The sequence below is a fragment of the Mobula birostris genome, chromosome 8 (genome assembly GCF_030028105.1).
Source record: "Mobula birostris isolate sMobBir1 chromosome 8, sMobBir1.hap1, whole genome shotgun sequence".
In the NCBI taxonomy this organism is placed as follows: Eukaryota; Metazoa; Chordata; class Chondrichthyes; order Myliobatiformes; family Myliobatidae; genus Mobula; species Mobula birostris.
The window spans coordinates 8,381,656-8,409,056 of NC_092377.1; the positions used below are offsets into that span (position 1 = coordinate 8,381,656).

General features: G+C 44.0%; 1 protein-coding gene across 3 annotated transcripts in view; it reads left to right on the forward strand.

Moving 5' to 3' along the window:
* The window catches only part of col12a1a (collagen, type XII, alpha 1a), a 393,755-nt gene that overhangs the window by 48,623 nt on the left and 317,731 nt on the right, over window positions 1-27,401 (forward strand). For 2 of the 3 annotated variants that reach the window (XM_072264772.1, XM_072264773.1), the window contains exons 8-12: window positions 1,207-1,380; window positions 4,165-4,455; window positions 6,331-6,933; window positions 8,992-9,264; window positions 18,791-19,063. The exons of the other annotated variant lie outside the window; for it this stretch is intronic. In XM_072264772.1, coding sequence (XP_072120873.1) covers window positions 1,207-1,380; window positions 4,165-4,455; window positions 6,331-6,933; window positions 8,992-9,264; window positions 18,791-19,063 — 1,614 coding nt within the window. The remainder of the gene's footprint in view (window positions 1-1,206; window positions 1,381-4,164; window positions 4,456-6,330; window positions 6,934-8,991; window positions 9,265-18,790; window positions 19,064-27,401) is intronic. 3 annotated transcript variants of the gene reach the window in all.

Genomic DNA, 27,401 nt, shown 5'->3' on the forward strand with positions numbered 1-27,401 from the left:
CGGACAAACGTTCCTCATATGTTAACCCTCTCATTTCCGGAATCATTCTAGTGAATCTTCTCTGAACCCTCTCCAAAGTCAGCACATCCTTTCTTAACTAAGGAGCCCAAAGCTGCCCACAGTACTCCAAGTGAGGTCTTACCAGTGCCTTAAAGGGCCTCAACATCACATCCCTGCTCCTATACTCTATTCCTCTAGAAATGAATGCCAACATTGCTTTCACCTTCTTCAACACCGACTCAACCTGGAGGTTAACCTTAAGGGTATCCTGCATGAGGACTCCCAAGTCCTGTTACAACTCAGAACTTTGAATTCTCTCCCCATTTAAATAATAGTCTGCCCATTTATTTCTTCTGCCAAAGTGCATAACCATACACTTTCCAACATTGTATTTCATTTGCCACTTCTTTGTCCATTCTCCCAATCTATCCAAGTCTCTCTGCAGACTCTCTATTTCCTCAGCACTACCGGCCCCTCTACCTATCTTTAATACTCTCAGTGTCCTGTATGGAACAAAATCTGCAATGTATATCTCACTTCTGGCCTCAGCAAAGAAACCAAAATGTATCTTCAGTCTTAGCTTCAAGAGCTGGCATTTATCTATAATGTCCAAACCTATGCAAGAATGGAATACACTTCCTACATCTGGGGAGAACTTCTGGCATGGCATTCTTCCTCACATCTGGTCAGAATGATTTTCTTCTTATTTGAGGTCTTCTTTTCACCTGTAGCCTTGATGATTTTTCTCTCTCTCTAATAGAGTGATAGACAAGTACAGTACAGAAACAGGCCCTTTGGCCCATCTAGTCCAAGCTGAACCAATTAAACTGCCTACTCCCATGATATGCACTGGGACCACAGCCCTCCATACCCTTACCCTTATATATATCTATATACCTTGCCCAAAGGTGACCAGCAGGCTAGCGGAGAGAAGGAGCGTCTTGCAACTCCCTTGGTAGAGACGTCTCCAACCTGCCACCCAGGAAGCTGGAGTATCCAGAGAAAACCCACCCAGTCACGGGAAGGGAGTACAGACTTTCTTACAGAGGAGGTCAGAATTAACCTCGTGCTAACTGCTATGCTAAATTGATGAGGCTGCACCTGCAGTACTGTACACACTTTTGGTCACCCTGTTATAGTGAAAACTTGGTTAAACTGGAAGGAGTGCAGACAAGAGTTCAATAAAGTTTGCTTTTCTTTCCTCAGGTATAAAGGGAGCAGAACTAGAAGAATTACAAACCATTGCCTCCCCTCCTTTGGAGAAGCACGTTTTCAAAGTGGCAGACTTTGACAGGATTCAAGATGTCCAGAATGAGATAATAGGCCGGGTGTGCTCCGGTGTCGAGGAACAACTTGGTGACATAGTTAGTGGAGAGGAAGGTGAGAACATTTTTAACAGGATCATAAGAATCAGAATCAGGATTAATATCACATTTTGGGAAAATTGTTGGTATGTGTCAACAGTTCAATGCAATACATAATAATAAAAAACTATACAGTAAGAACTATATTCTTGCTCTACTTATTTAATTTTGTTTTATTAATTTCAGTTTTATATATATATATAAAACTAAATTAAATAAATAGTGCAAGTACAGTAACAAAAATGTAGCGGCATGTTGTTCACGGGTTCAATGTCCTGTCAGAAATCGTCTCAGGGGGAAGAAGCTGTTCCTGAATCGCTGAGTGTGTGCCTTTAGGCTTCTGTACCTCCTCCCTGATGGTGGCAGTGAGAAGAGGGCATGCCCTGGGTGATGGGTGGTGCCCTTAATGTTGGATGCCTGCTTCTTGGGACATCGCTTCTTGAAGATGTCCTGGATGTTGGGGAGGCTGGTGCCCATGGTGGTGCTGACTGAAAGTACTACTTTCTGCAGCTTATTTCGATCCTGTGCAGTGCAGCCCCCCCCCCCCACCCACCCCGGTCTCCACGGTACATCTGTAGGAAGGCATCTTCCCAGTCATTATTGATGTCCCTTGCCAATTCTTTGATGGCCGTTTTGCCAGGAACTCATTTCTGGTCCAGGGTTGGTGGATTGTGCCCTCAGAAAAAGTTGAGAGGAGATTTGATAGCACAAGGTCATGGTGAGTCCAGGAAACCAATTCTCATTTGTGAATGGTTCAAAGTGAATTGGAATTTAAAGTTCAAAATAAATTCATTATCAAAGTACTTATATGTCACCATATACAACCCTGACATTCATTTTCTTGTGGACATTCCAGCAAATACAAAGAAACACCATAGAATCAACAAAAAAACTGCATACAACAAGGACGAACAAACAGCCAATGTGCAATGATAACAACTTGCACAAATGCACACGAAAAGGAGAAAACTAAATAAATAAATAATAAACATCGACAACCCGAGTGTTAGAGTCCTTGAGGGGGATTCCGTAGGTCTCAATTATCAATAATATTAATTGACTTATTATTGCTACATGTATGGAGACACTGAAAAATGTTGTTTTGCATTTTTCAGTATTTATGGAACATAGAACATTGAACAATACAGCACAGTACGGGCCCCTCAGCCCATAATGCTGTGCCTAAGAGTCTCTTAAATGCCCCCAATGTACTTGCCTCTATCACTGACCGGGGCAGTGCTTTCCAAGCACACACCACTCTCTGTGTTAAACAAAGTACCTCTGACATAGGCCCCCCTATTTTCTCCAATCGCCTTTCAGTTATTCCCCCTCATATTAGCCATTTACAGAGACGTTAGGGACATTTAAGAACTCTTAATAGGTGCTTAGATAATAGCAAAACAGAGGGCTATGTAGGAGGGAAGGGTTAAATTGATCTTAAGAGTAGGCTAAAAGGCTGGCACAACATCGTGGTCCAAACAGCCACTATGGTGCTGTAATGTTCTATGTTCTGTCTTCAATCATGGATAAATCATTTTTGCTGATTAAACAGTCAGTTAAATCAAAGTTCAGAGTAAATTTACTATCAAAGTACGTACATGTCATCCTATACAACCCTGAGATTAATTTTATTGCAGGTATACTCAATAAATCAAATAATCGTGGTAGAATTAATGAAAGACCGTACCAACAGGGCGGACAACCAGAGCAAATGACAACAACCTGTGCAAATACAAAAAAGAAAGGAAAAAATAGTAATAAATAAATAAGCAATAAATATCGAGAACATGAGGTGAAGTGTCCTTGAAAGTGAGCCCACAGGTTGTGGGAACATTTCAGTGATGGGGCAAGTGAAGTTGAGTGAAGTTATCACATCAGGTTCAAGAGCCTGATGGGTGAGGAGTGATAACTGTTCCTGAACCTGGAGGTGTGGATCCTGAGACTTCTGTACCTTCTTCCAGCTGGCAGCAGCGAGAAGGGGGCATGAGCTGGGTAGTGGGGGGGGGCGGTTGGTCACTGAGGACAGACGGTGCCTTCCTGCAACAATGCTCTTCGGAGAATTGCTCAATGTGAGGAGTGCTTTTCACGTGATGGACGGATCCATATCCACTACGTGGTCCCAGAACATATTTTACACAATCAGGAAAGCTCACCAATGCCTCTACATTATGAGGAGGCTGAAAAGGACTGAACTAAGCACATTTATAGTCATTTCATTCTATAGATGCACAGTAGAGAGCATCATAACTCCCTGTATCCCTACTTGATACAGAAACGGCACTGTGCCAGAAAGGAAGGATCCACAATGGGTAGTCAGAACTGGCCAATGCATCATCAGCACCAGCCTTCTCACCATCAAGAAGTAGGGTGGAAATGGACCAAGAACATCATAAATGTTCCCACCCACTCTGTTCATGGACTGTTTGCCCCACTCACATCAGGGAGGAGGCTACGTAGCATCCATACCAGGACCACCGGACTCAAAAACAGTTACTTTCCCCAAGCAGTGAGGCTGATCAACACCTCCACCCACTAACCCATCCCTTCACACCCCCGACCACCACTACTTTATCATTTCCTGTCAGAATCACCTGATGTGACACTCCTGTGCCCAGAGTCACTTTATGGCCATACAATCAATCTATGTATATATGCTATGCTTTTTATTGTTGTGCTATTTATCTTATTGTATTTTTGTGCTGCATTGGATCGAAAGTAACAATTATTTTGTCTCAATTACACATGACCATAAAAAATCTTGAACCTTGATCCTGTGGCTTGTTCTTCCCCCAAATCCCAGTGGTTGAACCTCCTTCCAACATGCAAGTCTTGGAGGTCGCATCAAGGTTCATGAAGATCATTTGGGATTCATCGCCTGGCCAGATCACCGGCTACAGACTCCACCTCATTCCCATGGTGACTGGCATCAAAGACCACAGCGTCAATGTCAATGCTGATACCAGGATGGTGTTGGTCAGAGACCTCACCCCCAACACCACGTACCAGATTAAACTTTATGCCATGCGAGGGCTGACGTCCAGTGATCCGGTGATGCTTATGGACAAGACAAAGCCCGTGGATGTGTCAGTTGGTAAGTTGGTATCAGTGCCCTGCTTGTTCCAATATGTACAGAGGTGAAATGACAAGTAATACAGGTCACAGTATAGCACAGGGACAGGCCATCCGGCCCACTGATGCCTATGATGAACCTGCTGCCAAATTAAACTAAACCCTTTGTGGTAAACCATATATATATGTTGTAGCTGGGTTACCTGTCTGGACACGCCCCTCTGCTGACTGCTCCTGTGGCTCCTCCCACAGGGATTGTGCTATTGCTCCTCCCTCAGTCCAGGGCAGATACTCAGCATGGTTGAGGTCACTTTTACTGCTAATAAAAGCCTTTCAGTATTTACTCTACTTCCAGTCTTTTGGAGTAATTGATAGTGCATCACCCTTCTGCCTGTGCATGATCCACATCCATCCATTCATGGGTCTATATTACAGCCTCTTAAATGCCCCTGCCGAACTTGTCTGCACCACAACCCGTGGCAGGACATTACAGGCACCCTCTACTCCCGGACCAGACGGCACAACCTTCAGAATAGAGAAGCGTCCATTTAGAACAGAGATGAGGAGGAATTCCTTTCACCCGTCGGTAGCGAATCTGTGGAATTCATTGCCACAGGTGGCTGTGGAGGCCAGGTCACTGAGTATATTTAAAGCAGGGGTTGATAGATTCTTGAGCACGTGAAAGGTTACGGGGAGAAGGCAGGAGAATACGGTTAAGAGGAAAATGGATCAGCCATGATGAAATAGCAGAGCAGACTCAATGGGCCAAAAGGCCTAATTTTGCTCCAATGTCTTCTGGTCTTCTGGTCTAGAGCACAGTATATAGAACACTACAGCATGATATTGTGCCATCCTTTTAACCTTCTCTAAGATCAGTATGACCCTTCCCTCCTACATAGCCCTCCATTTTAGAACCTAGAACAAAGAGACTCTTAGATAGGCACATGGATGAAAGGAAAATGGAGGGAAGGGTTAGGTTGGTCCTGCAGTAGGTGAAAAGGAGGGTACAGCATTGTGGGCCAAAGGACGAAGCTGAACCTGAATGAAGTTGAGATGCTTCATCAGGAAAGGAAGGGGATAGAAGTCAGAATAGAAGATGGGTGGGGGTGTGGGGGAAATGTACAAGCTTGCAGGTGATAAGTGTGACCAGGTGAGGTGAATGGGTGGGACCTCTTGGGAAGTTATGTTGAAGTTATACAGGATGTTGGTAAGGCCTATATGGAGTATCGTGTGCAGTTCAGGCCACCTACAGGAAAGATATTAATAAGATTGAAAGAACAGAGAGAAAAATTACAAGGATGTTGCAAGGACAGGAGGACCAGAGTTATAGGGTAAAGTTGGGACTTTATTCCCTGGAGCTTTGGAGAATAAGGGGAGAATTTATAGAGGTATACAAAATTATGAGGTGAAAAGATTGAGGGTAAATGCAAGGAGGCTTTTTTTTCTGTTGGGGTTGGGTAAGACTAGAACTAGAGTTCATAGTTAAGATTGGAAGGTGAAATACTTCTGGGAATCTGAGGGAGAACATTTTCACTCAGGCTAGTGGAAGTGTGGAAAGAGCTGCCAGTGGAAGTGGTAGCTACGGACAGTTTATGGGAAATTTTGATAAGTACATGGATGGGAGAGGTACGGAGGGTTATGGTCCAGGTGCAGGTTGAGGGACTAGATACAATAACAATTTGACATGGACTAGGTGGGCTGAAGGGCCTGTTTCTACGCTGTAATGGTCTGACTTTGTGATGGTAAAGGGTGGTCAATAACATATTCGGTCAATCTGACAGTTCACTGTAGGCTTTGTATATTGTGAGAGGATGTTGCGTTAAATCAGACTCTACAGGTCAATAAAGCTGTTGTTTTAAAAGGTGACGATATATTTTATCTCTTTTGACTCCTACAGAATGTACCCTGGATGACAACGCGCAGGCTGATGTTGTCCTCTTGGTTGACGGCTCCTACAGCATTGGCCTGAGCAACTTCGCAAAGGTGAAAAATTTCCTGGAGACCTTGGTTAAGACCTTCCAGGTTGGTCCGAACCGTATCCAGATTGGACTGGTGCAGTATAGCCGGGACGCAGTGACAGAGTTCACCTTGAACAGGCACTCATCGCTCCAGGATGTGGTGCATGCCATCCGCACCTTCCCCTACCGCGGCGGCTCAACCAACACGGGTAGGGCCATGACGTACGTGAGGGACAGGATCTTCATCAGGGAGAGGGGCGCCAGGACCAACGTGCCACGGGTGATGGTGCTAATCACCGATGGCAAATCCTCTGATGCCTTCAAGCTCCCTGCTCAGAGGTTGCGAGACATCGGCGTGGAGGTCTTCGCCGTGGGTGTCAAGGATGCAGTGTTCAGCGAGCTGGTGGCCATCGCCACGCCCCCCGAGAACACTCACGTGTATCAGGTGGACGACTTTGATTCCTTCCAGAGGGTATCGACGAAGCTCACACAGACGCTGTGCCTCAGGATTGAGGAGGAGGTGAAGGCTATCCGGCAGCGGAGTGAGTAAGACGAGTCTAGGGACTTTGAACACATAGGCCCATTCAATTCCAAGTGGAAGCTTATAGCTTAGAGCTGGAGAGGGTTCAGAGGAAGTTTACCAAAATGATCCTGTGAATGAAAAGATTAACAGATGAGGTGTGTATTCGCTGAAGTTTAGAAGAATGAGGGGAGATCTCATTGAAACCTATCACATGTTGAAAGGCCTAGATAGAGTGGATGTGGAGAGGGTGTTTTCAATAGTGAGGAATTCTGAGACCAGAGGGCTCAGAATAGGAGGACATCCCTTTAGTACAGAGATGAGGAAGAATTTCTTTAGCCAGAGGGTGATGAATCTGTGGAATTCATTGCCACAGACGGCTGTGGAGGCCAAATCATTAGGGGTATATTTAAAGTGGAGGTTGACAGGTCTTTGATTCATAAGGACATCAAAGTTATAGGGGAAGCGGGAGAATGGGGTTGAGAGGGGAAATAAATCTTCCTCAATGGAATGACAGTGCAGACTCCATGGGTCAAATGGCCTAATTCTGCTCCAATGCTTCTATGAATTAGAAATCAGGCGATGAGGCATTCTCCCCCTGACCACAAGAGCTCTGGTTTCCTCCTTCATCCCAGTGAGGGGCTAATGAGTTATTTGGGGCCTGTAATGTATGCATTTTATTTACCTAGAGGGACAGTGCGGTACAGGCCTTTCCAGCCCTCAGAGCCACGCCGCCCAGGCCAGCAGCCCACCGACTTCCCTCTAATCACAGGACAGTTTACAATGACCAATCAACCTACTAACTGGTATGTCTTTGGACTGTGGGAGGAAACCAAGGCACCCGGAGGAAACCCACATTCACATGGGAAGAAACGTACAAACTTGCTTACAGAGGATGCCGGAATTGAACTCCGAACCCCAACACCCTGAGCTGTAACAGCACCGTGCTGACCGTCACGCTGCCGTGGCACCCTATTAATTCCTTAGTGTAGGATCAAAAGTGGAGTGGGGTGGGGGCTTGAGGGACATGTGAGACTGAATAATTTGTAGTGCTTAACGAGAGATTGGGACTGATGGGGTAGTTCTCGTTGGAGCTGTCATTAGACCAATGGGTCAAAAAGTCACTTAAACTGGACAGTTGGCTTTCTATTGTCACATGCACCAAGGTCAAGTGATAAAACCTCATTTTGGACATCGTCCGCACAGATCACTTCACCACATCGGTGCATTGAGGTGATAAAAAGAGAGGCAGAATGTAGAATGAAGTATTGCAATTGCAGGGAAAGTGCAGTACAAGCAGGTGATAAGGTGCAAGGCCATGCTGAGGTAGACTGTGAGGTCAAGAGCCCATCTTATCAGACAAGAGGTCTGTTCAGAAGTCTGAAAACAGCAAGATAGAAGCTGTCCTTGAGTCTAGTGGTACGGGCTTTCAGGATTTTGTATCTTCTGCCTGACAGTAGGGGCGTGATGGGAGAATGTCTGGGTGTACCGTATTAAATCAATTGTGAAGGGGTTGCATATGGCCAATTGATCACGCCTTGAATCAACTGGGCCTCTTATGCATGCAGAGCTCTCTCTTTTGGTGTGGGCTTTAATCTCAGCAGTTATCCAGTGTGTACCTTTAACATGACTCAGTAAAATCATTTAATCCTTTTCTACTCTCCTCTCCTATCAGATTCTTTCTTCTCCACCCCTTGACCTTCTTCACCCACCTGGCTTCACCTACCACCTTCCAGCTAACTTCTTTCCCCTCCCCTCACCTTTTTATTCGGGCGTATTCCCCCTTCCTTCTCAGTCTGAACAAGTGTCTCAGCCCGAAACATCTCCTGTTTACTCTTTTCCGTGGACGCTGTCTGACCTGTTGGGTTCCTCCACTGTTCTGTGCACATTGCTTTTAATCCACCTACCCTATCATTCTTGCTGGCTGCTTTCTCAAAACAGTGGGAAGTGTAGCTGGAGTCAAAGGAGAGAGGCTAGTTTTCCTGATAGACTAGATTATGTTAAGGTATTTAAAAGAGGAAACTTGATTGCCTGGCCCAGAAGAATTTCTGATAATCAGTGTTCATTTTCTTGACCACAGCCTTTTCCTCGATCAAGAACTTGACGACATCCGAAGTGACCTCTCGTAGTTTCCGGGTGAGCTGGATAGCTGCTGGCCCAGACGTTGTCACCTATCTACTGAGCTATAAAATGGAAGCTGGTGGTGACACCATGTCCATCCAGATCCCTGGCGACCAAACAACCAGCGTGCTAACCGACCTCCTACCTGATACACCCTACCTCGTCAGTGTGGTCGCAATGTACAGTGATGGGAAAAGTGTGCCTGAGCATGGAAGGGATACCACCCTTGAAGGTATTGTATCATGGTGGGTTATGCTGGACCTGTGGTTACCTCACTGGTTACCCATCCGAAAGTGAATATCGAACATAGAAAATTACAGCACTCTGCAAGACTTTGGCGTATGATATTGTGCCAACCTTTCAACCTGTTCTAAGATCAATCTGACCCATTCCTCCCCCCCATACAGATCTCCATTTTTCTATTATCCATATGCCTATCTATGAGCTTCTTAACTGTATCTTCCTCTACCACCAACCCCGGGCTGGTGTAATGCACACCCACCTTCTCTGACATCTCCCCTGTACTTTCCTTCAATCACCCCTTGACCCCTTGTTTTAGCTATTTCTGCCTTGGGAAAAAGTCTCTGGCTGTCCACTCGATCTCTGCCTTTTATCATCTTGTACACCTCTATCAAGTCAGCTCTCATCCTCCTTCAGTCCAAAGAGAAAAGCCCCAGCTCATTCAACCTGTCCTCAAAAGACATGCTCACAAATCCAGGCAGTATGCTGGTAAATCTCCTCTGCACCCTCTCTTAAGCTTTTACATCCTTCCTATAATGAGGCAACCAGAACGGAACAATATTTAACAATATTTCCTAATTGCTGCATCCATATTAGAAGGAATAAAGACATGGACTATTTTCTTAATGGGGGAGAAAATTCAAAAATCAGAGGTGCAAAGGGACTTGGGAGTCCTCATGCAGGATTTCCTAAAAGCTAACTTGCAGGCTGAGTCGGTGCTGAGGAAGGCAAATGCAATATTAGTATTCATTTTGAGAGGACCAGAATATAAAAGCAAGGATGTAATACTAAGGTTTTATAAGGCATTGGTCAGGCCATGCTTGGAGCATCGTGGGCCCCTTAACTAAGAAAGAATGCCGCATATCTGGTATTAGAGAGGATTTCGAGTAGGTTAAAAGGTTAATCTGAGGAGCATTTGATGGCTCTGGGCCTGTACTTCCTGGATTCTATAAGAATGAGGGGGGTGGATCTCATTGAACCTATCAAATATTAAAAGGCCAAAATAGAATGGATGAGGAGAGGATTTTTTCAAAGGTGGGCTTGTTTGGACTAGAGGTCATGGCCTCCGGTTAGAGAGACATCCCTTTAGAGCAGAGATGAGGAGGAATTTTTTAATTCAGAGGGTGGTGAATCTGTGGAATTCATTACCACAGATGGCTATGAAGGACACATCATAGAGATTATTTAAAGTGGAGGATGATAGATTCTTGATTTGTAAGGGCTTCAAAGGTTATGAGAAGAAGGCAGGAAAATAGGGTTGAGAGGGATGGTAAGTCAGCTGTGATAGTGTGGTGGAGAAGAATCACTAGGCCAAATGGCCTAAATCTGCACCAATGTCTTATGGTCATTAAGGTGCTCTGCATTAGTAGGTTTCTGCCAGGCATACAGTGGGTGCTTTCTGTAAATGGTGGCTAGTGTTCAAATCAAAGAACCAAAGAATCTCTCAAGCTCTTGAATGTCATCTCGAGAAGCCTTTACAGAAATTTTGCGCGTGTGTGTGTGTGTGTGTGTGTGTGTGTGTGTGTGTGTGTGTGTGTGTGTGTTTGTCTATATATGTGTTTATGTGTTAATGTATTTGTCTGCGTGTGTGTGTGTGTCTGGTGTATGTCTATATTTTATTCTTGAATCTCAGTTCAGGACTTGAAGTGCTTTTAGAAGTTATGAGGGGTAGAGCCAGGGTAAAGCAAACTGCACACTGATGGCTCCTTGATTGGCAACGTTTGCAAACATTTTGCCATGCTCAGTGATCAACCAAACTTCCAAATAGTCAACCCGAGCTACCAATATTCCGCTAAATTAATTTCAAACAGGCTTTTTCGACTGATGTTGGGTGAGACTAGAACTAGAGGTCATGGGTTAAGGGTGAAAGGTGAAATATTTAAGGAGAACCCGAGGGGCAGCTTCACTCAGAGGGTGATGCGACTGTGGAACAAGCTGCCACAGGAAGTGGTGGATGTGGATTCGATTGCATCATTTAGAAGCCTGGATAATCTAGAAAAATATCTTACACTGGCATCTTATCAATGAGTCATTTCAGTACTTATTCCTTGGTGAGCAATTACAGTCTGTGAGACACAGACTGTCTGTCTCTCCTTTGTCACTCCACAGTCGGTTTTTAAATGTCGGTGTGGTGTGTTGCACAGGCTCTGCCAATCAACTCTGAACAGAAGTGTGGGGCTGTTGGTTTGCCTACACCAAGGAGGTGATATTTGAAGTGGGCGTTGCCTCAAGAGAAGCAAGCAGGTGAAATTAAAGGTTATTTTCTGCAGCTGTCTGGCAAAAGAGAAAGATGACACATTGGAGAATAATGTGTAGCTGGTCAACAGATCTTCTGTTGGATGTTGGCTCTGGTATAGTATTGCTAAGCCACACACCCACTAGGTTTCACTTATCACCTACTGGCTTCTGCTCCTTCATCTCCACCACCTCCCCACACCATCTCATTCTGGCTTCTGCCCCCTTCCTTTCCAGTCCCGATGAGAGGTCTTGGCCCAAAACATTGTCTGCCTGTTCCTCGTCAGGGATGCTGCCTGATCTGTTGAGTTCCTGCAGCATTTTAGAAAGAGGTGACACAGGATCGGAAGGTGTAAAATTGTTATGGGTAGTGCCAAGAATCTGCAAGTGTAAAAAGACCCTGATGGAAGTTATATACAGGCCTCCAAACGGTAGCAAGGAAGTGGTCTACAAATTACAGCAGGAGATGGAAAATGCATGTCAAGAGGACAATGATACGATAGTCATGAGGGTTTTCAATATGCAGGCAGATTGGGATATTCAGGTTGGTGTTGGATCCCAAGAGGGGGAATTTGTAAGAATGGCTATGAGATGGCTTTTTGGAGCAGCTTGTGGTTGAGCCTCCTAGGGGATCAGCTATTCTGGTTTGGCTGTTATGCAATGAATCAGAATTGATTTGAGAGTTTAAGGTAAATGAACCCTCAGAGAGCAGAGATCATATTATGATAGAATTCACCCTGCAATTTGAAAAGGAGGAGCTCAAGTCAGATGTATCCATATTACAGTGGAGTAAGGTGAATTACAAAGGGATGAGAGAAGAGCTGGCCAAAATTAGTTAGAAGGGGACACTAGCAGCAATGACAGCAAAGCCACAATGGCTGGAGTTTCTGGGAGTAATTTGGAAGGCACAGGATAGATACATCCCAAAGAAGAAAAAGTATTCTAAAGGCAGGGTGACACAATTGTGGCTGACAAGGGAAGTCAAGACCAGCAGAAAAGCCAAAAAGAGGGCATATATACAATAGAGCAAAAATTCATGAGCAGTTAGAGGATTGGGAAGCTTTTAAAAACCAGTAGAAAGCAACTAAAAGAAGCAATAAAGAAAGAAAAGATGAAATATGAAGATGCTAGCCAATAATATTAAAGAGGATACCAAAAGTTTCTTCAGATATATAAAGTGTAAAAGAGAGGCAAGAGTAGATATCGGACCACTGGAAAATGAGGATAGTAACCGGGATAAGGATGAACTGAAAAAGTATTTTCCATCATTCTCCACTGTGGAAGACACAAGCAGTATGTTCGAGAGTGTCAGGGGGGCAGAAGTGAGTTTAGTTCTCCCTTCACAAGGAAGAAGATTCTTGTGAAACTGAAAGTTCTAATGGTAGGTAAGTCACCTGGAACAGATGGTGTACACCCCAGGATTCTGAAAGAGGTGGCTGAAGCGATTGTAGAAGCATTAGTAATGATCTTTCAAAAATCACTAGATTCTGGCATAGTTCCAGAGGAGTGAAAAATGGAAAATGTCACTGCACTCGTCAAGAAGGGAGAGAGGCAGAAGAAAGGAAATTATAGGGCAGTTAGTCTGACCTCAGTGGTTGGGAAGATGTTGGAGATGATTGTTAAGGATGTGATTTCAGGTTACTAGGAGGCACATGATAAAATAAGCTGAAGTCAACATGATTTCCTCAAGGGAAAGTCTTGCCTGAAAAATCTGTTGGAAACCTTTGAAGAAATAACAAGCAGGAGAATTGGTGGATGTTGTGTACAGTACTTGGATTTTCAGATGGTCTTTGACAAAGTGCCACATGTGAGGCTGCTTAACAAGATCAGAGTCCATGGTATTATGGGAAAGATAATGCATGGATAGAGGATTAGCTGTTTGGCAGGAGGCAAAGAGAGAGAATGAAGGGAGACTTTGCTGATTGGCTGCCATTCACTAGTGGTGTTCCACAGGGGTCTGTGTTGGGACTGCTTCTTCTATGTTATATGTCAATAAATTTGATGATGGAATTGACGGCTTTGTGGGCAAATCTACAGATGATACAAAGATAGGTGGAGGTGCAGGTAGTTTTGAGGAAGTAGAGAGGCTACAGAAGAACTTAGATTGGAGAATGGATAATAAATTGGAAGATGGAATACGGTGCTGGGAAGTGCATGGTAATGGCACTTTGGTAGAAAAAATAAATGTGTAGACTACTCTAAATGGAGAGAAAATTCAAATATCTGAGGTGCAAAGGGACTTTGGAGACCTTGCGTAGGGTTCCCTGAAGGTTAATTTGTAGGTTGAGGTTGTGGTGAGGAAGGCAAAGGTAATGCTGGCAGTAATTTAGCAAGGACTAGAGAAAAGAAGCAAGGATGTAATGTTGAAGCCTTATAAAGCACTGGTGAAGCCTCATTTGAAGTATTGTGAGCAGGTTTGGCCCCCTTATCAAAGAAAGGAGTGTGCTAACATTGGAGAGGGTTCAAAGGAGGTTCATGAAAATGATTCCAGGATTGAAAGGCTTGTCATATCAGCAGCATTTGATGGCCGTGGGCCTGTGCTCACTGGAATTCTCTGAGTATTTCCAGCTACTTTCTTCTTCGTCCTTCTGGCTCCATCTGCTTATTCCTCTGACCTTTCTTCATCACCATAAACTACATCAGGGTGTCCTTCCTGTTGGGAGAAGTCTCCAGTGTGTGGCCACTGAGTGTATGTGGGCACCATGGTGGCACAATGGTTAGCGTGACGTAAATACAGTTTGGGGCGTTCTGGAGTTCAGAGTTCAATTCCAGCGCTGTTCTGCAAGTTACCTCTGCAATTTCTCCCTGTGGAATGCATAGCTTTCCTCTGGGTGCTCCAATTTCCTCCCACAGACCAAAGATGTACCAAGTAGGTTAATTGGTCATTGTTAAATTGTTCCGTGATGAGTTTGTAGAATGCAGAGCGAGCTTCTAAATCTGTTGGGAGCAAAGCAAGTTGGGAATGGCAAGGGTGGAGTGCTGCGGGAAGAGTGTGGGACAGGTGCCAGAGAAAGAGTGCTGGGGTGGGGGAGTGGTGCGGCTGCAGAGACACGCGTCCCTGAGACACCAGGCAAGGTCATTTGGTTCCAAACAATTGGTTTATTGATCAAAACAGAATGTCTCTCTGGTGCTTCCCACTCCCTCCCCTCTCCCTGCCCCCTTCCCATTCTGACTCCCACGTTAGAGACCCATATCAGAATCAGGTTTATCATCACTCACATATGTCATGAAATTGTTTTTGTGTCAGCAGTACAGTGCAATACATAAAACTACTATGGTACTACGCAAAAATCTTAGGCACTATAGCTGTATACATATGTCATGAAATTTGTTTTTGTGTCAGCAGTACAGTGCAATACACAAAACTACTATGGTACTACGCAAAAATCTTAGGCACTATAGCTGTATATATGTGCTGTCTATACAAGCATACAACACACAAACACACAATCAGACCAATATGCACACACACACACACACACACACACACACACATTTTCCAGCTGGAACCTATTAAATATTGACCACCAATAGGAAGCTAATGAGTTACTGTGTTTCCATGGATACCCTGAGATGCCAAGACCAATTTTAATGCTCATTACCAACTTGAGTGAGATACTTATACACTAAGGTGTAAGTAAAACCATCAACTTTATCTAGTCTATGTATCTTGTCAGCAATCTAGTGTTCATAGACTATTGCAGAAAGTGTTCATTGTTACTATCTCTGTTGTTGGTTTCTTTTACTGTCAACTTTGGCACCAACTTAAACTTGGCGTCAAGGGAACCATTGGATCTCGCTCTGTCAGGTCTCCTGGGTCTCCTACAATCATCTCTTGGCTGCCTGTGATAGATAGCATTGACCTGTACAATTACAGTAACACATGTTCTGGAACCTGTCTCTGTGCCCAGGACACATGAATCTTTTCTTTTTGGAAATGTGGATGAAGTTTGCAAATGAAGTGAGCTCAGGTGTGGTGCTGGGGAAAGAACAGATGTAAATTCTCTCATCATCAGAAGTGTGAAGTGATATACTTTGAAAGGTCAAATTTGAAGTTCAAGTTGAAGTTTATTTGTCATTCAACCATATACAGTATGAACAGCATTGAATACAGCCAAATGAAACAGTGCCCCTCCGGGGCCAAGGTGCAAAACACAGCACCAACAGCACACAGCACAAGGCACATATAGTACATAGAACTACAATAGCAGTAAACATGCACTCACACCAATAAATGTATAATATAACCCAAGTCCCTGAGTCCATGGATGTTGTCGGCAAAAGCAAGCCCGTTGTAATCCAGCTCCTCTTCCATTAAGCAAACACTGGAGGGCAGCATTGAAGGGAAGGGCTACCTCCCAATCCAGTATGGACAGTGCATCACTCTGCCTCTGTACTACAACTGAGGCCACACAGTTCCCCAGCATTGGCCTTGCCCTAAACCAGTCTACTGGACCTGCAATATTCTACATTACTAATGTCCAACATGCTGTACTCTTCTATCTTCCATGTTCTCTAAATTTATCAGATATTGGAGCAACTTACAGATAGCTTGTGGATTTCTCCAATCAGCTACCCACACTGTTGTGTCACCTGCCTTGCTGAATTTTTTATTGATCCCACAACCATTGTTTTAGATGAGAGCATTACAATGAATCACCTAAGGCCTTAAGTTGGAAGCCAAACTGAATGCACATACCATTCTGCGGAAACAGCCTGTCCATCAGAGCATAAGTTTATAGGACATAGGAGCAGAATTCGGGTCATCAAGTCTGCTCTGCCATTCCATCATGGCTGATTTATTATCCCTGTCAACCCTAATCTCCTGCCTTTGACATAACCTTTGACACACTTACTAATCAAGAACCACCAATCTCTTTTTAAATATACCCAATGACCTGGCCTCGACAGCCATCTGTGGCAAATGAATTTCACAGACTCACCACTCTCTAGCTAAAGAGATTCCTTCTCATCCCCATTCGAAATGGACGTCCCTCTATTCTGAGGCTGTGCGGTCTGGTCCTAGACTCCACCCACTATAGGAAACATCCTCTCTACATCCACTCAATTTAGGCCTTTCAATATTCAATATTTTAATGTAATTCCCCCCTCATTCTTCTAAACCAGTGGGTATAGGTCTAGAAATCCTCAGAATTTAACCCTTTCATACCTGGGATTATTCTCATAAATCTTCTCTGGAACTTTATACAAAGGTATCGCAGTTCATTATAAACCTGAATCGACCTAGTGAATTCAGTTTCCTGCAAACCCATTTGTAGAGTGAGAAAAAAAACCACAATAGAGCCTCTTCTTGTTTTTTAATAGAGAAATATGTTAAAGTATTTATTGCTGCTGGCTCTTGTACAAGTAACACTAACTTGGCTCCAGTTTTAGGTATCTTGGGGGTCTGCGTAATATTTTTGCCAAATGTATCACGAGATGTATCATACATAAGTCAAGAAGCAGTCAGTGATTGAGCACTGGCGTGTGTACCTTGACACAAGGGCAAAACTGTTCAATGTATTTTTTTCAACAAAATTTAGCTCTGGGATACTGTTAAGGCCTTAGGGGAAAAGTTGTCAAACACACTGTCAGCTTCAGAAGTATAATGTAATGTCCTAAGATCATAACTGAGGCCTCCATCTATGGATGCTTCTTAATTCTTACTTCATCCCCACTCCCTCATTCACCCACCTTCCCTCTCAGCTGGTCTCATCTATCACCTACCAGCTTGTATATCTCCTTCTCCTTCACCCACTTTCTTATCCTGGCTTCTTCTTCCTTCCTTTCCAGTCCTGATGAAGGGTCTCTGCCAACACTATCAAATGTTTATTCCACTCCATAGATCAGGGGTTCCCAACCTGGGGTTCATGGACCCTTTGCTTAATGGTATCGGTCCATGGCATAAAAAAGGTTGGCAACCCCCACCATAGGTGCTGCCTGACCTGTTACGTTCCTCCAGCACTTTGTGTGTCCAGCATCTACAGAACCTCTAAGTGGAAAGCTGAGACAGTGAAATGTTCAGGAGTGTTTCTGAGTATACCGATCATATTTTCTTCTAGGCAATTGAAGGAATAATTGGCGACGTCTTGGAAGCAACAATTTTCTTTGAATGTATTTAAAAGTCAATTTGAATGCCTTGAGATCTGTGAGTTGAGGTAATTGGATTAGGGAGTCAGGGGATCTTTCCTGAAGTCTTATGTTTGAGTATCTTGAGTGGGAAACAATCATACAGAATTAAAGCTAAGTAGCATTCAACGGAAAATAGAAACACTTACCTGTTGTTAAAGTTCTGACTCTTTGCTTCATCTGAAACATTGTAAAATATAAGTTGTTGTTTTTGGTTTTATATCAGAGCCTAAGTTCTCAGTCTGTGAGTACTTTAAACATAGAAAATAGAATAGTACAGCACAGTACAGGCCCTTCGGCCCATAATGTTGTGCTGACCCTCAAACCCTGCCTCCCATATAAGTCCCCACCTTAAATTCCTCCATATACCTGTCTAGTAGTCTCTTAAACTTCACTAGTGTATCTGCCTCCACCACTGACTCAGGCAGTGCATTCCACGCACCAACCACTCTCTGAGTAAAAAACCTTCCTCTAATATCCCCCTTAAACTTCCCACCCCCTACCTTAAAGCCATGTCCTCTTGTATTAAGCAGTGATGCCCTGGGGAAGAGGCGCTGGCTATCCACTCTATCTATTCCTCTTATTATCTTGTACACCTCTATCATGTCTCCTCTCATCCTCCTTCTCTCCAAAGAATAAAGCCCTAGCTCCCTTAATCTCTGATCATAATGCATACTCTCTAACCCAGGCAGCATCCTGGTAAATCTCCTCTGTACCCTTTCCAATGCTTCCACATCCTTCCTATTGTGAGGCGACCAGGACTGGACACAGTACTCCAAGTGTATTTTATGTATTGTGATACTGCACAGAACAGGCCCTTCCAGACCTTTGAGCTGCAACATCTAGCAATTTCCGATTTAACCCTAGGCTAATTCCAGGATAATTTACAATGATAAATTAACCTACTAACTGGTATGTCTATAGACTGCATGAGGAATCCGGACAACATGGAGAAAACCCATGCGTCCCTTGGGGAGGACATACACACTCCTTACAGATGATGTTGCAATTGAACTCTGAACTCTGACTTCCTGAACCGTAATAGCAACACGCTAATTGTGACGCTACTGTGACACCCAGAGAACGTTAATCTTTGGTTTCAAGTTTTGTTTCCATTGTAGCTAATAACAGTACATTTGCTTGTCCTCCCACAGAATTTGGGCCACCAAGTAACATAGAGATATTTGATGAAACAATGGACAGCTTCAGGGTCAGATGGTCACCGGCGCCTGGTAACGTTCTTCAGTATAAGCTGCAGTATGTGCCGGAATTTGGCGGGGAGATCAGAGAAACAAGCGTCGATGGAAGGATGACAGAAACAATTCTTCAGAACCTGCTCCCAAACACCAAGTACTCTGTGAAGGTTCTGGCACGGTATCGAACACTAGATGGTCAACCATTAGCTGGAGAAGGCACAACCAAAGAAGGTACCATTTGCACCAAAATATTGATAAACTAGTTCAGAACGGTTCAGTAATCCTGTTATAATCAATTTTTCTACCATTGAGTAATCCCACAAATGTCACGTTCCATACGATATCAGGTAATGTTGCAACTCTTTCAGACCTGGGTTACAATGCACTTGGAGTATTATGTACAGTTCTGGTCACCTCATAATAGGAAGGATGTGGAAGCTTTAGAGAGAGTGCAGAAGAGATTTATCAGGATGCTGCTTGGATTAGAGGGCATGTCTTATGAGGAAGAGTTGATCGAGCTAGTGCTTTTCTCTTTGGAACAAAGGAGAATGAAAGGTGACTTGATAGAGCCATAGATAGAGTGGAAAGCCAGCATCATTTTCAATAAATACTAATACAAGGGGGAATAAATTTAAGGGGATTGGAGGAAAGTATGGGAAGATGTCAGATGTAATTTTCTTACACAGAGTGGTGGGTCTCTTATGAGGAAAGGTTGACTGAGATAGGACTTTTCTCTTTGGAGTCCAACATGGAACTGATTCAACAACCTACTGCATGAACTCGCTTTCAATGACTATACAACTAATGTTCTCAATATTTAATTTTTATTTATATATTATTATTACTATTTTATTGAATTTTGTATTTGCACAATTTGCTCTATTTGCACACTTATTGCTTGTCCATCTTAATTCTTGCAAAAATGTCCACATAAAAATAAGTCTCAGGGTTGTATATGGTGACATGCATGTTCTTTGAGAATAAGTTTGCTTTGAATTTTGAAAATCTGGAAGATCTTGTCCTCCAGTCGGCTGCTCAAAGAGAAAATGAAGCAGAATGTCTAGCAGTGCATCTCATTCATGTTAGACCACAAAGTTTTCATCCTCACCATTCAACGCCCATGAAAGTAGGCATGATAATGGGACATTGAAGATCCCGAGAGAATACTAGCACAAGACTATTCAGGCAGCTGCAATCAGAATCTCATGATGAATTAAACAGTGCCACGGGAGATAAAGAACAACTAAATTATTCTACCCACATCCAGCTGGATTTTCCTGTGACGACCTTTTTTAATTCTTCTTCCTGTTCTTATTTCGGTATGTCTCTCTATGGCCTCTTCTAGGATCACGATGATGCCACTCTCAGGCTGGAGGAGCAACACCTCATATTCTGCCTGGTTGGCCTCCAATCTGATATCATGGGTGTTGATTTCTCTAACTTCCAGTAATTTCGCCATCCTTCCCCTTCTCTCTTTTTCTATTCCCCACTCTGGTTCCCAACTTAGTCCTTCCCTTATACTCACCTGCCCATCACCTCCCTCTGGTGCCCCTCCTCCATCCATTTCTCCCATAGTCCACTCTCCTCTCCTATCAGATTCCTTCTTCTTCAACCCTTTACCTTTTTCACCTATCACCTTCCAGCTTCTTCCTTCATCCCCCCCTCCTTCACACAACCAACTTCACCCTCAACTGGTACCTGCCAGCTTGTACTCCTCCCCCTCTCCTTCTCCGCACCACCTTATCCTGGCTTCTTCCAACTTCCTTTCCAGTCCTGATGAAGCGTCTCAGCCTGGAATGTCGACTGCTTATTCCCGTTCCAAGATGCCGCTTGACCTGCTGAGTTTCTTCAGCACTCTCCGTGTGTTGCTTTGGATTTCCAGCAACTGCAGAGTATCATGTGTTTATGAAATTATTTCTAGACTGTTTTCTCATCCCTGGACATTACACACCATTTAAATTACCTTCCTACCCCTTCTGACAACAAATACACATCCACATTAAGAATCCTGCACTTGAATTATCCCTGGATCCAGTGATTATCTGTCAATATGTAACTTGTGTGCAGGAAAGATATCTGTTTGCAATGAGTAAACCCAACAGATTCTACAGAAGCTGGAAATCCTGAGTGACACATACAGAATGTTGGAGGAACTCAGCAGGTTAGGTGGCATTTATGGAAAGGAATAAAGAGTTGATGTTCCAGACCTTATGGTCTTAGATGAATTATTCCTTTCCACGAATGCTGCCTCATCTGCTGAGTTCCTCAGCATGTAGTGTTGTTTGAGATGAGTGCCTGTTACGAGTGATGTGCAGTGATTTTTGCCTATTTGGAACTTTAAACCTTTCTCTCTCTCTCAAGAGATGCAGTTTCATCACTGAGGAGCAGGCTGCAGTTTTGGAATGTGAATGTGGACAATGATATTGGGAAAAAAAAGAATTATATCAGGGCAGATGGTCTTGACCTTAATCATGACGGTCCATTTCCTTCCCAAGATGCTGCCCGACCCTCGGAGTTCCTCCAGGAACACACACAAAATGTTGGAGGAGCTTGTGAGTTTAATGCATGAGGAACATTTAACGGCTCTGGGCTTGTACGTGATGGAGTTTAGACGAATGAGGAAGGATCTCTTTAAACCTTTTGAATATTGAAAGGTGTAGATAGAGTGGATGTGGAGAGGATATTTCCTGTAGGGGGCGAGTCTAGGACCAGAAGGCACAGCCTCAGAATGGAGGGGCATCTTTTTAGAACAGGGATGAGGAGGAATTTCTTTAGTCAGGGGACAGTGAATCTGTGGAATTCTTTTAAAGCAGTGGTTGATAGGTTCTTGATTAGTCAAGGCATCAAAGGGATGAAGACAGGAGAATGGGGTTGAAAGCTATGATGGAATAGTGGCGTAGACTTGGTGGGCCACATCGCCTAATTCTGCTCCAATGTCTTTGAGTCTTATGGTCAGGCAGCATTTATGGAGAGGGCAGAGGAATTTTGACTCTTTATTCCTCTACCAGAGTGAAATGCACCATTTGCATTAACAACCAACACACCCAAGGAATGAGAATCAGGTTTAATATCACTGGCATATATTGTGAAATTTGTTGTATGTGGCAGCAGTACATGGTAATACACAATAACATCCGTAAATTACAATATGAGGTGTATATATTTAAGAAGGTAAAAAAGCAGTGAAAAAAGTAGCAAGGTAGTGTTTGTGGATTCAAGAAACACACACAAAATGCTGGAGAAACTCGACAGGCCCTTTCACTGGCCATTTAGAAATCTGTTGGCAGAGGGGAAGAAGCTGTTCCTGAATCATGAGTGTGTGTCTTCTGGCTCCCTTACCTCCTCCCTGATAGTAGGAATGAGAAGACGGCATGTTCTGGCTGATGGGGGTCTACAATGATGGGAGCCACCTTTTTGAGGCATTGCTCCTTGAAGACGACCTGAATGCTGCCCAGGATTGGTGATGTAGCCAGTTCGAATGCTCTCCAAACTACATCTGTGGAATGTAGGATGGGTAGTGGGCAAGCGTCGTAGCATGTTCTGGTGTGAACATAGTGTACCCACAATGCTCAGCAGAACAACACAGACACAACAAAGCAGAACATACCAAGCCAAAATAACAAAAATAGTGAAACAAGCCTTGTTTCTCCATTCCACCCGCTCACCCACCCACATACAGAGTCCACTAATCCTACGCAGGGAACACTTTTCAGCCTCCAGTGAACTCATGGATCACAGGCACTAGGCCTTAACTTCCCAGAAGACTCGAGGAGTTTCACAGACCCAGGCTCTGGCCATTGGGCTTTGACTCCTGATCGACCTTCAGACTTTGATCTGGAACTCCAATCAACCTTCAGTCTCTGATCTGGACCTCTGATTAAACTTTCGGATTTGATCCAGATCTCTGATTGACCACTGGGCTTCAGTCTGGACTTCTGATTGACCTTCAGGTTTTGATCTGGATCTCCATCGACCTTCAGTTCTGTTCTGGACCTCTGATCAAACTTTAAGCTTTGATCCAGATCTCCAATTGACTATTGGGCTTTAATCTGAATCTCCAATCATCCTTCAGGCTTCGATCTGATTAGATTTTTGATTGACCTTCTGGCTTTGATCCGGGTTTCTGATCGACTTTCGGGGTTCGATCTGTATCTGCAATTGATCTTTGGGCTCCGATCCAGACTTCAGTCTCCTATTAGGACTTAGGAATGAACTTCAATCTCTGATTTGGATCTCTGATTCATCATTGGGCTTTGATCTTTAATATTTATTAATTTGTCATGGTCTGAGATGCATTGCCCGAACTTAGAGGTGGACATGTTTCCTGTTGAGTCACATGTGACACCATTTTAGTGTTATCATTGTACAGGTTTCCCCCGCCATCTGAAGGTAGAGCGTTCCTATGACACGGTTCGTAAGCTGGAATGTCGTAAAGCGAAGAAGCAATTACCATTTATTTATATGGGAAAATTTTGTGAGTGTTCACAGACCCAAAAATAACCTACCAAATCATGCCAAGTAACACATAAAACCTAAAATAACAGTAATGTATAATAAAAGCAGGAATGATATGGCAAGTACATAGCCTATATAAAGCAGAAATACTTTTCCACAATCATTGCCAGCATTGTTCTCCGTAGCGAAAATCTCACGCAAGCGCCGTTGGCAAAAACACAGCGCCAGCACTCTTGGCAGAAACACGGCGCAAGTGCTCTCCAGTAACCTTTAAGCTACGAAGCTGCCAAATCATACCAAATAACACGTAAAAATACACAGCCAATATAAAGTAGAAATAATGTATGTACAGTGTAGTATCACTTACCGGAATCGGGAAGACAGCTTGCCGAGCACACTGATGATGGTGTGTTAGACTGAGTCGTTGGAGCTTGGATGGTGCAGTGGCCCCCACCCTCCGGGCAGCGAACCGATACCGATCTGTGAAGCATACACGGGTACAGCGGTAGCCGGGAGGCACACAGCACATCTTTAAGAAAAAAGCCGAAATAAACATGGTAATTAATTAGGTACTGCCTGGCACATAATTGTCAGCCCAGATCAGGGGTGATTGCCGATTGCATCACCTCTGATCTGGGCCAACAATTACGTGTCGAGCGGCTCCTAATTAATTAGCATGTTTACTTCGGCTTTTTTCTTAAAGATGTGCTGTGTGCCTCTCAGCTACCACTGCATTCTCCGCGGATCGGTATCTGTCCGCGGCCTGGGGGTTGGGGTGGTGGGACACTGGGGTGTCACCTCGTCGTCTGTTTCCATTAGGGCAGGCAGCTCATCTTCTCCTATGACTGCCTGCCTCAATGTTGAAGGCCGAGGTTAGTCGTCTGCTGTGGCTGATGTGGAAGTCTTGCTGAGCCTCGTGCATTTTTAGATCATACAGTTCTTTGTAAGCACTCAAACCATCCTGCAAATATGCCTTAAACCGAGCACCCTTTCAAAATTAAAGTCGTACTTTATCATTACTCATTCGGTTTTGATTGTTATCCTTTCCTCTTCCAATTGCATTAGCTCTTCATCTATCAGTTCTTGGTCATGGGATGCCAAAACCTCTTCAACATCATCTTCGTCAGCTTCCACAAGCCAAACTCACTTAGTCCTTACTTCGTTTGCCAAGATCGAAACGCTTAACTGTGTCTAGTTTTACGCCAAGTGTAACACCCTTACGAGCTCTTTTAGGCTTTTCTGATACCATAGAACTCACCTTGCTAACGGCTGCTCACAGGCACATGTTTAAGCAATGCCGTTCGGAATCCGGGGGGGAGCGGCTGCTCGGGGCGCGCGCTGATTTTTTTTGCGCGCTGCTTTTCCCCGCGCGCTGCCTTTCTTTGTAACAGTGAAAACACCTTCTGTTAGCGAAAACAAGTACTAATGTAGGTCTTTTGTAACAGTGAGGTTTCGTAAAGCGAGTGTTCGAAAAGCGGGGGACACCTGTACTGTTGTTTAAATAATACATCTGTTAAGTGGCTGTGCAAGTGACTGAAGAGAGGGGACGGTAAACTCCAGATGATTTTCTGAATATGCTGGTGCCAGGGTTACTCCACCTTGCTATCGTGGCCCATTGCAAATACAGTTACTGCAGGAGATGCAATCAGGGCTCATAGAGGCTGTGACCAAAAAAAAATCAACAGAAATTCTATCTTCAGTGAAAGCTGGGCAAGTGAAGCTGCATGCTTTGTGCATATTCCACTTATCAGAAGGGTATATAAATCTCCAGGAATCAATAAGTGTTTCTGGTTTTATCACAGGGGTATGTTGCATGCGGGGAGTTTGTATTCTCGCGCCAAAATTCATCCTTCGAAAGCATACTCCTGGGGATTCTCACAGTTTTACTGGGAGGTCAGTGAATGTCTGAATGGAAAGTGCCCGGGGGAACACCGGATACATAACGAGTTCAGCAGATTACAACAGTGCGAGAGGAGAGACTGACCTCCGTACCAAGTGGAGGTCTTTCTCGCCTGGCAAATAGTACTGTGTAAGTGTCTTAGGCACATTTATCTAGCCAGGGTGCCGAGGAGTTTTGCACGGCACTGTATCTGTCAACGTGGAAGGGAGAGCGAGTGTGTAAATTTGGCAGGAGCAAAGGATGTTGAGGATGGTGAGGTGGAGCACCATGGGAAGAGTGTGGAGCAGGTGGCAGAGAAGGAGTGCCAGGGGTGGGGGAGGGGGGTGGTGCGAGTGCAGACACACCCACTAGGCAAGGTCACTTGGATAGAATAGGTGCTTTTAAGGGACTCTTAGATAGGTACACAGAGCTTAGAAAAATAGAGGGCTATGCGGTAGGGTGATTCCAGGCAGTTTCTAGAATAGGTTACATGGTCAGCACAACATTGTGGGCTGAAGGGCCTGTAATGTGCTGTAGATTTATATGTTCTATGTTCTATGCCCACTTGTTTATTGATCAATTGGTTTATAGATCATTACAGAATATCTCTCTGGAACTTCCTACTCTCTCCCTTCTCTCTCCACTTTTCCGAGCCATGATTCCCCTCTCCCTGCCTTCTTCCCCTTCTCAGTCCACAATAGAGACCCATATCAGAATCAGGTTTATTGTCTCTCACATACGTTATGAAATATGCTTTTTGTGGCAGCAGTACATTGTAATACATCAAATTACAATAAAAATATAAATCCATTTATTTACTTGTTTATTCAGATACAGTGCCGAACAGGCATTTATAGCCCTTTGAGCTGCACCACCCAGCAACCCCCAATTTAACCCTTCCCGAATCCCAGAGAGTTTACAATGACCAATTCTGGAGAGCGTTTTGGAGATAGTGATCACAATTCTATCTCCTTTACCATAGCATTGGAGAGGGATAGGAACAGACAAGTTAGGAAAGCGTTTAATTGGAGTAAGGGGAAATATGAAGCAATCAGGCAGGAACTTGGAAGCATGAATTGGGAACAGATGTTCTCAGAGAAATGTACGGCAGAAATGTGGCGAATGTTCAAGGGATATTTGCGTGGCGTTCTGCATAGGTATGTTCCAATGAGACAGGGAAAGGATGGTAGGGTATAGGAACTGTGGTGTACAAAGGCTGTTGAAAATCTAGCTAAGAAGAAAAGAAAGGCTTACAAAAGGTTCAAAAAACTAGGTAATGATAGAGATCTAGAAGATTATAAGGCTAGCAGGAAGGAGATTAAGAATGAAATGAAGAGAGCCAGAAGGGGCGATGAGAAGGCCTTGGCGGACAGGATTAAGGAAAATCCCAAGGCATTCTACAAGTATGTGAAGAGCAAGAGGATAAGATGTGAGAGAATAGGACCAATCAAGTGTGATAATGGAAAAGTGTGTATGGAACCTGAGAAGATAGCTGAGGCACTTAATGAATACTTTGCTTCAGTATTCACTATGGAAAAGGATCTTGGCGATTGTAGGGATGATTTACAGCAGATTGAAAAGCTTGAGCATATAGATATTAAGAACGAATATGTGATGGAGCTTTTACCAAGTTGGATAAGTCACCTGGACCGGACAAGATGTACTCCTGGCTACTGTAGGAGGTGAGGAAAGAGATCGTTGTGCTTCTGGCAATGATCTTTGCATCATCAGTGGGGACGGGGGAGGTTCCGGAGGATTGGAGGGTTGCAGATGTTATTCCCTTATTCAAGAAAAGGAGAAGAGATAGCCCACGAAATTATAGACCAGTGAGTCTTACTTCAGTGGTTGGTAAGTTGATGGAAAAGGGCCAGAGAGGCAGGATTTATGAACAATTGGAGAGGCATAATATGGAGAGGAATAGTCAGCATGGCTTTGTGAAAGGCAGGTCGTGCCTTACGAGCCCGACTGAATATTTTGAGGATGTGACTAAACACATTGATGAAGGTAGAGCAGTAGATGTAGTGTTAATGGATTTCAGCAAGGCATTTGATAAGGTACCCCATGCAAGGCTTATTAAGAAAATAAGGAGTCATGGGATCCAAGGGGACCTTGCTTTGTAGATCCAGAATTGGCTTGCTCATAGAAAGCAAAGAGTGGTTGTAGGCAGGTCATATTCTGCATGTAGGTCAGTGACCAACGGTATGCATCAGGGATCTGTTCTGGGACCCCTTTTCT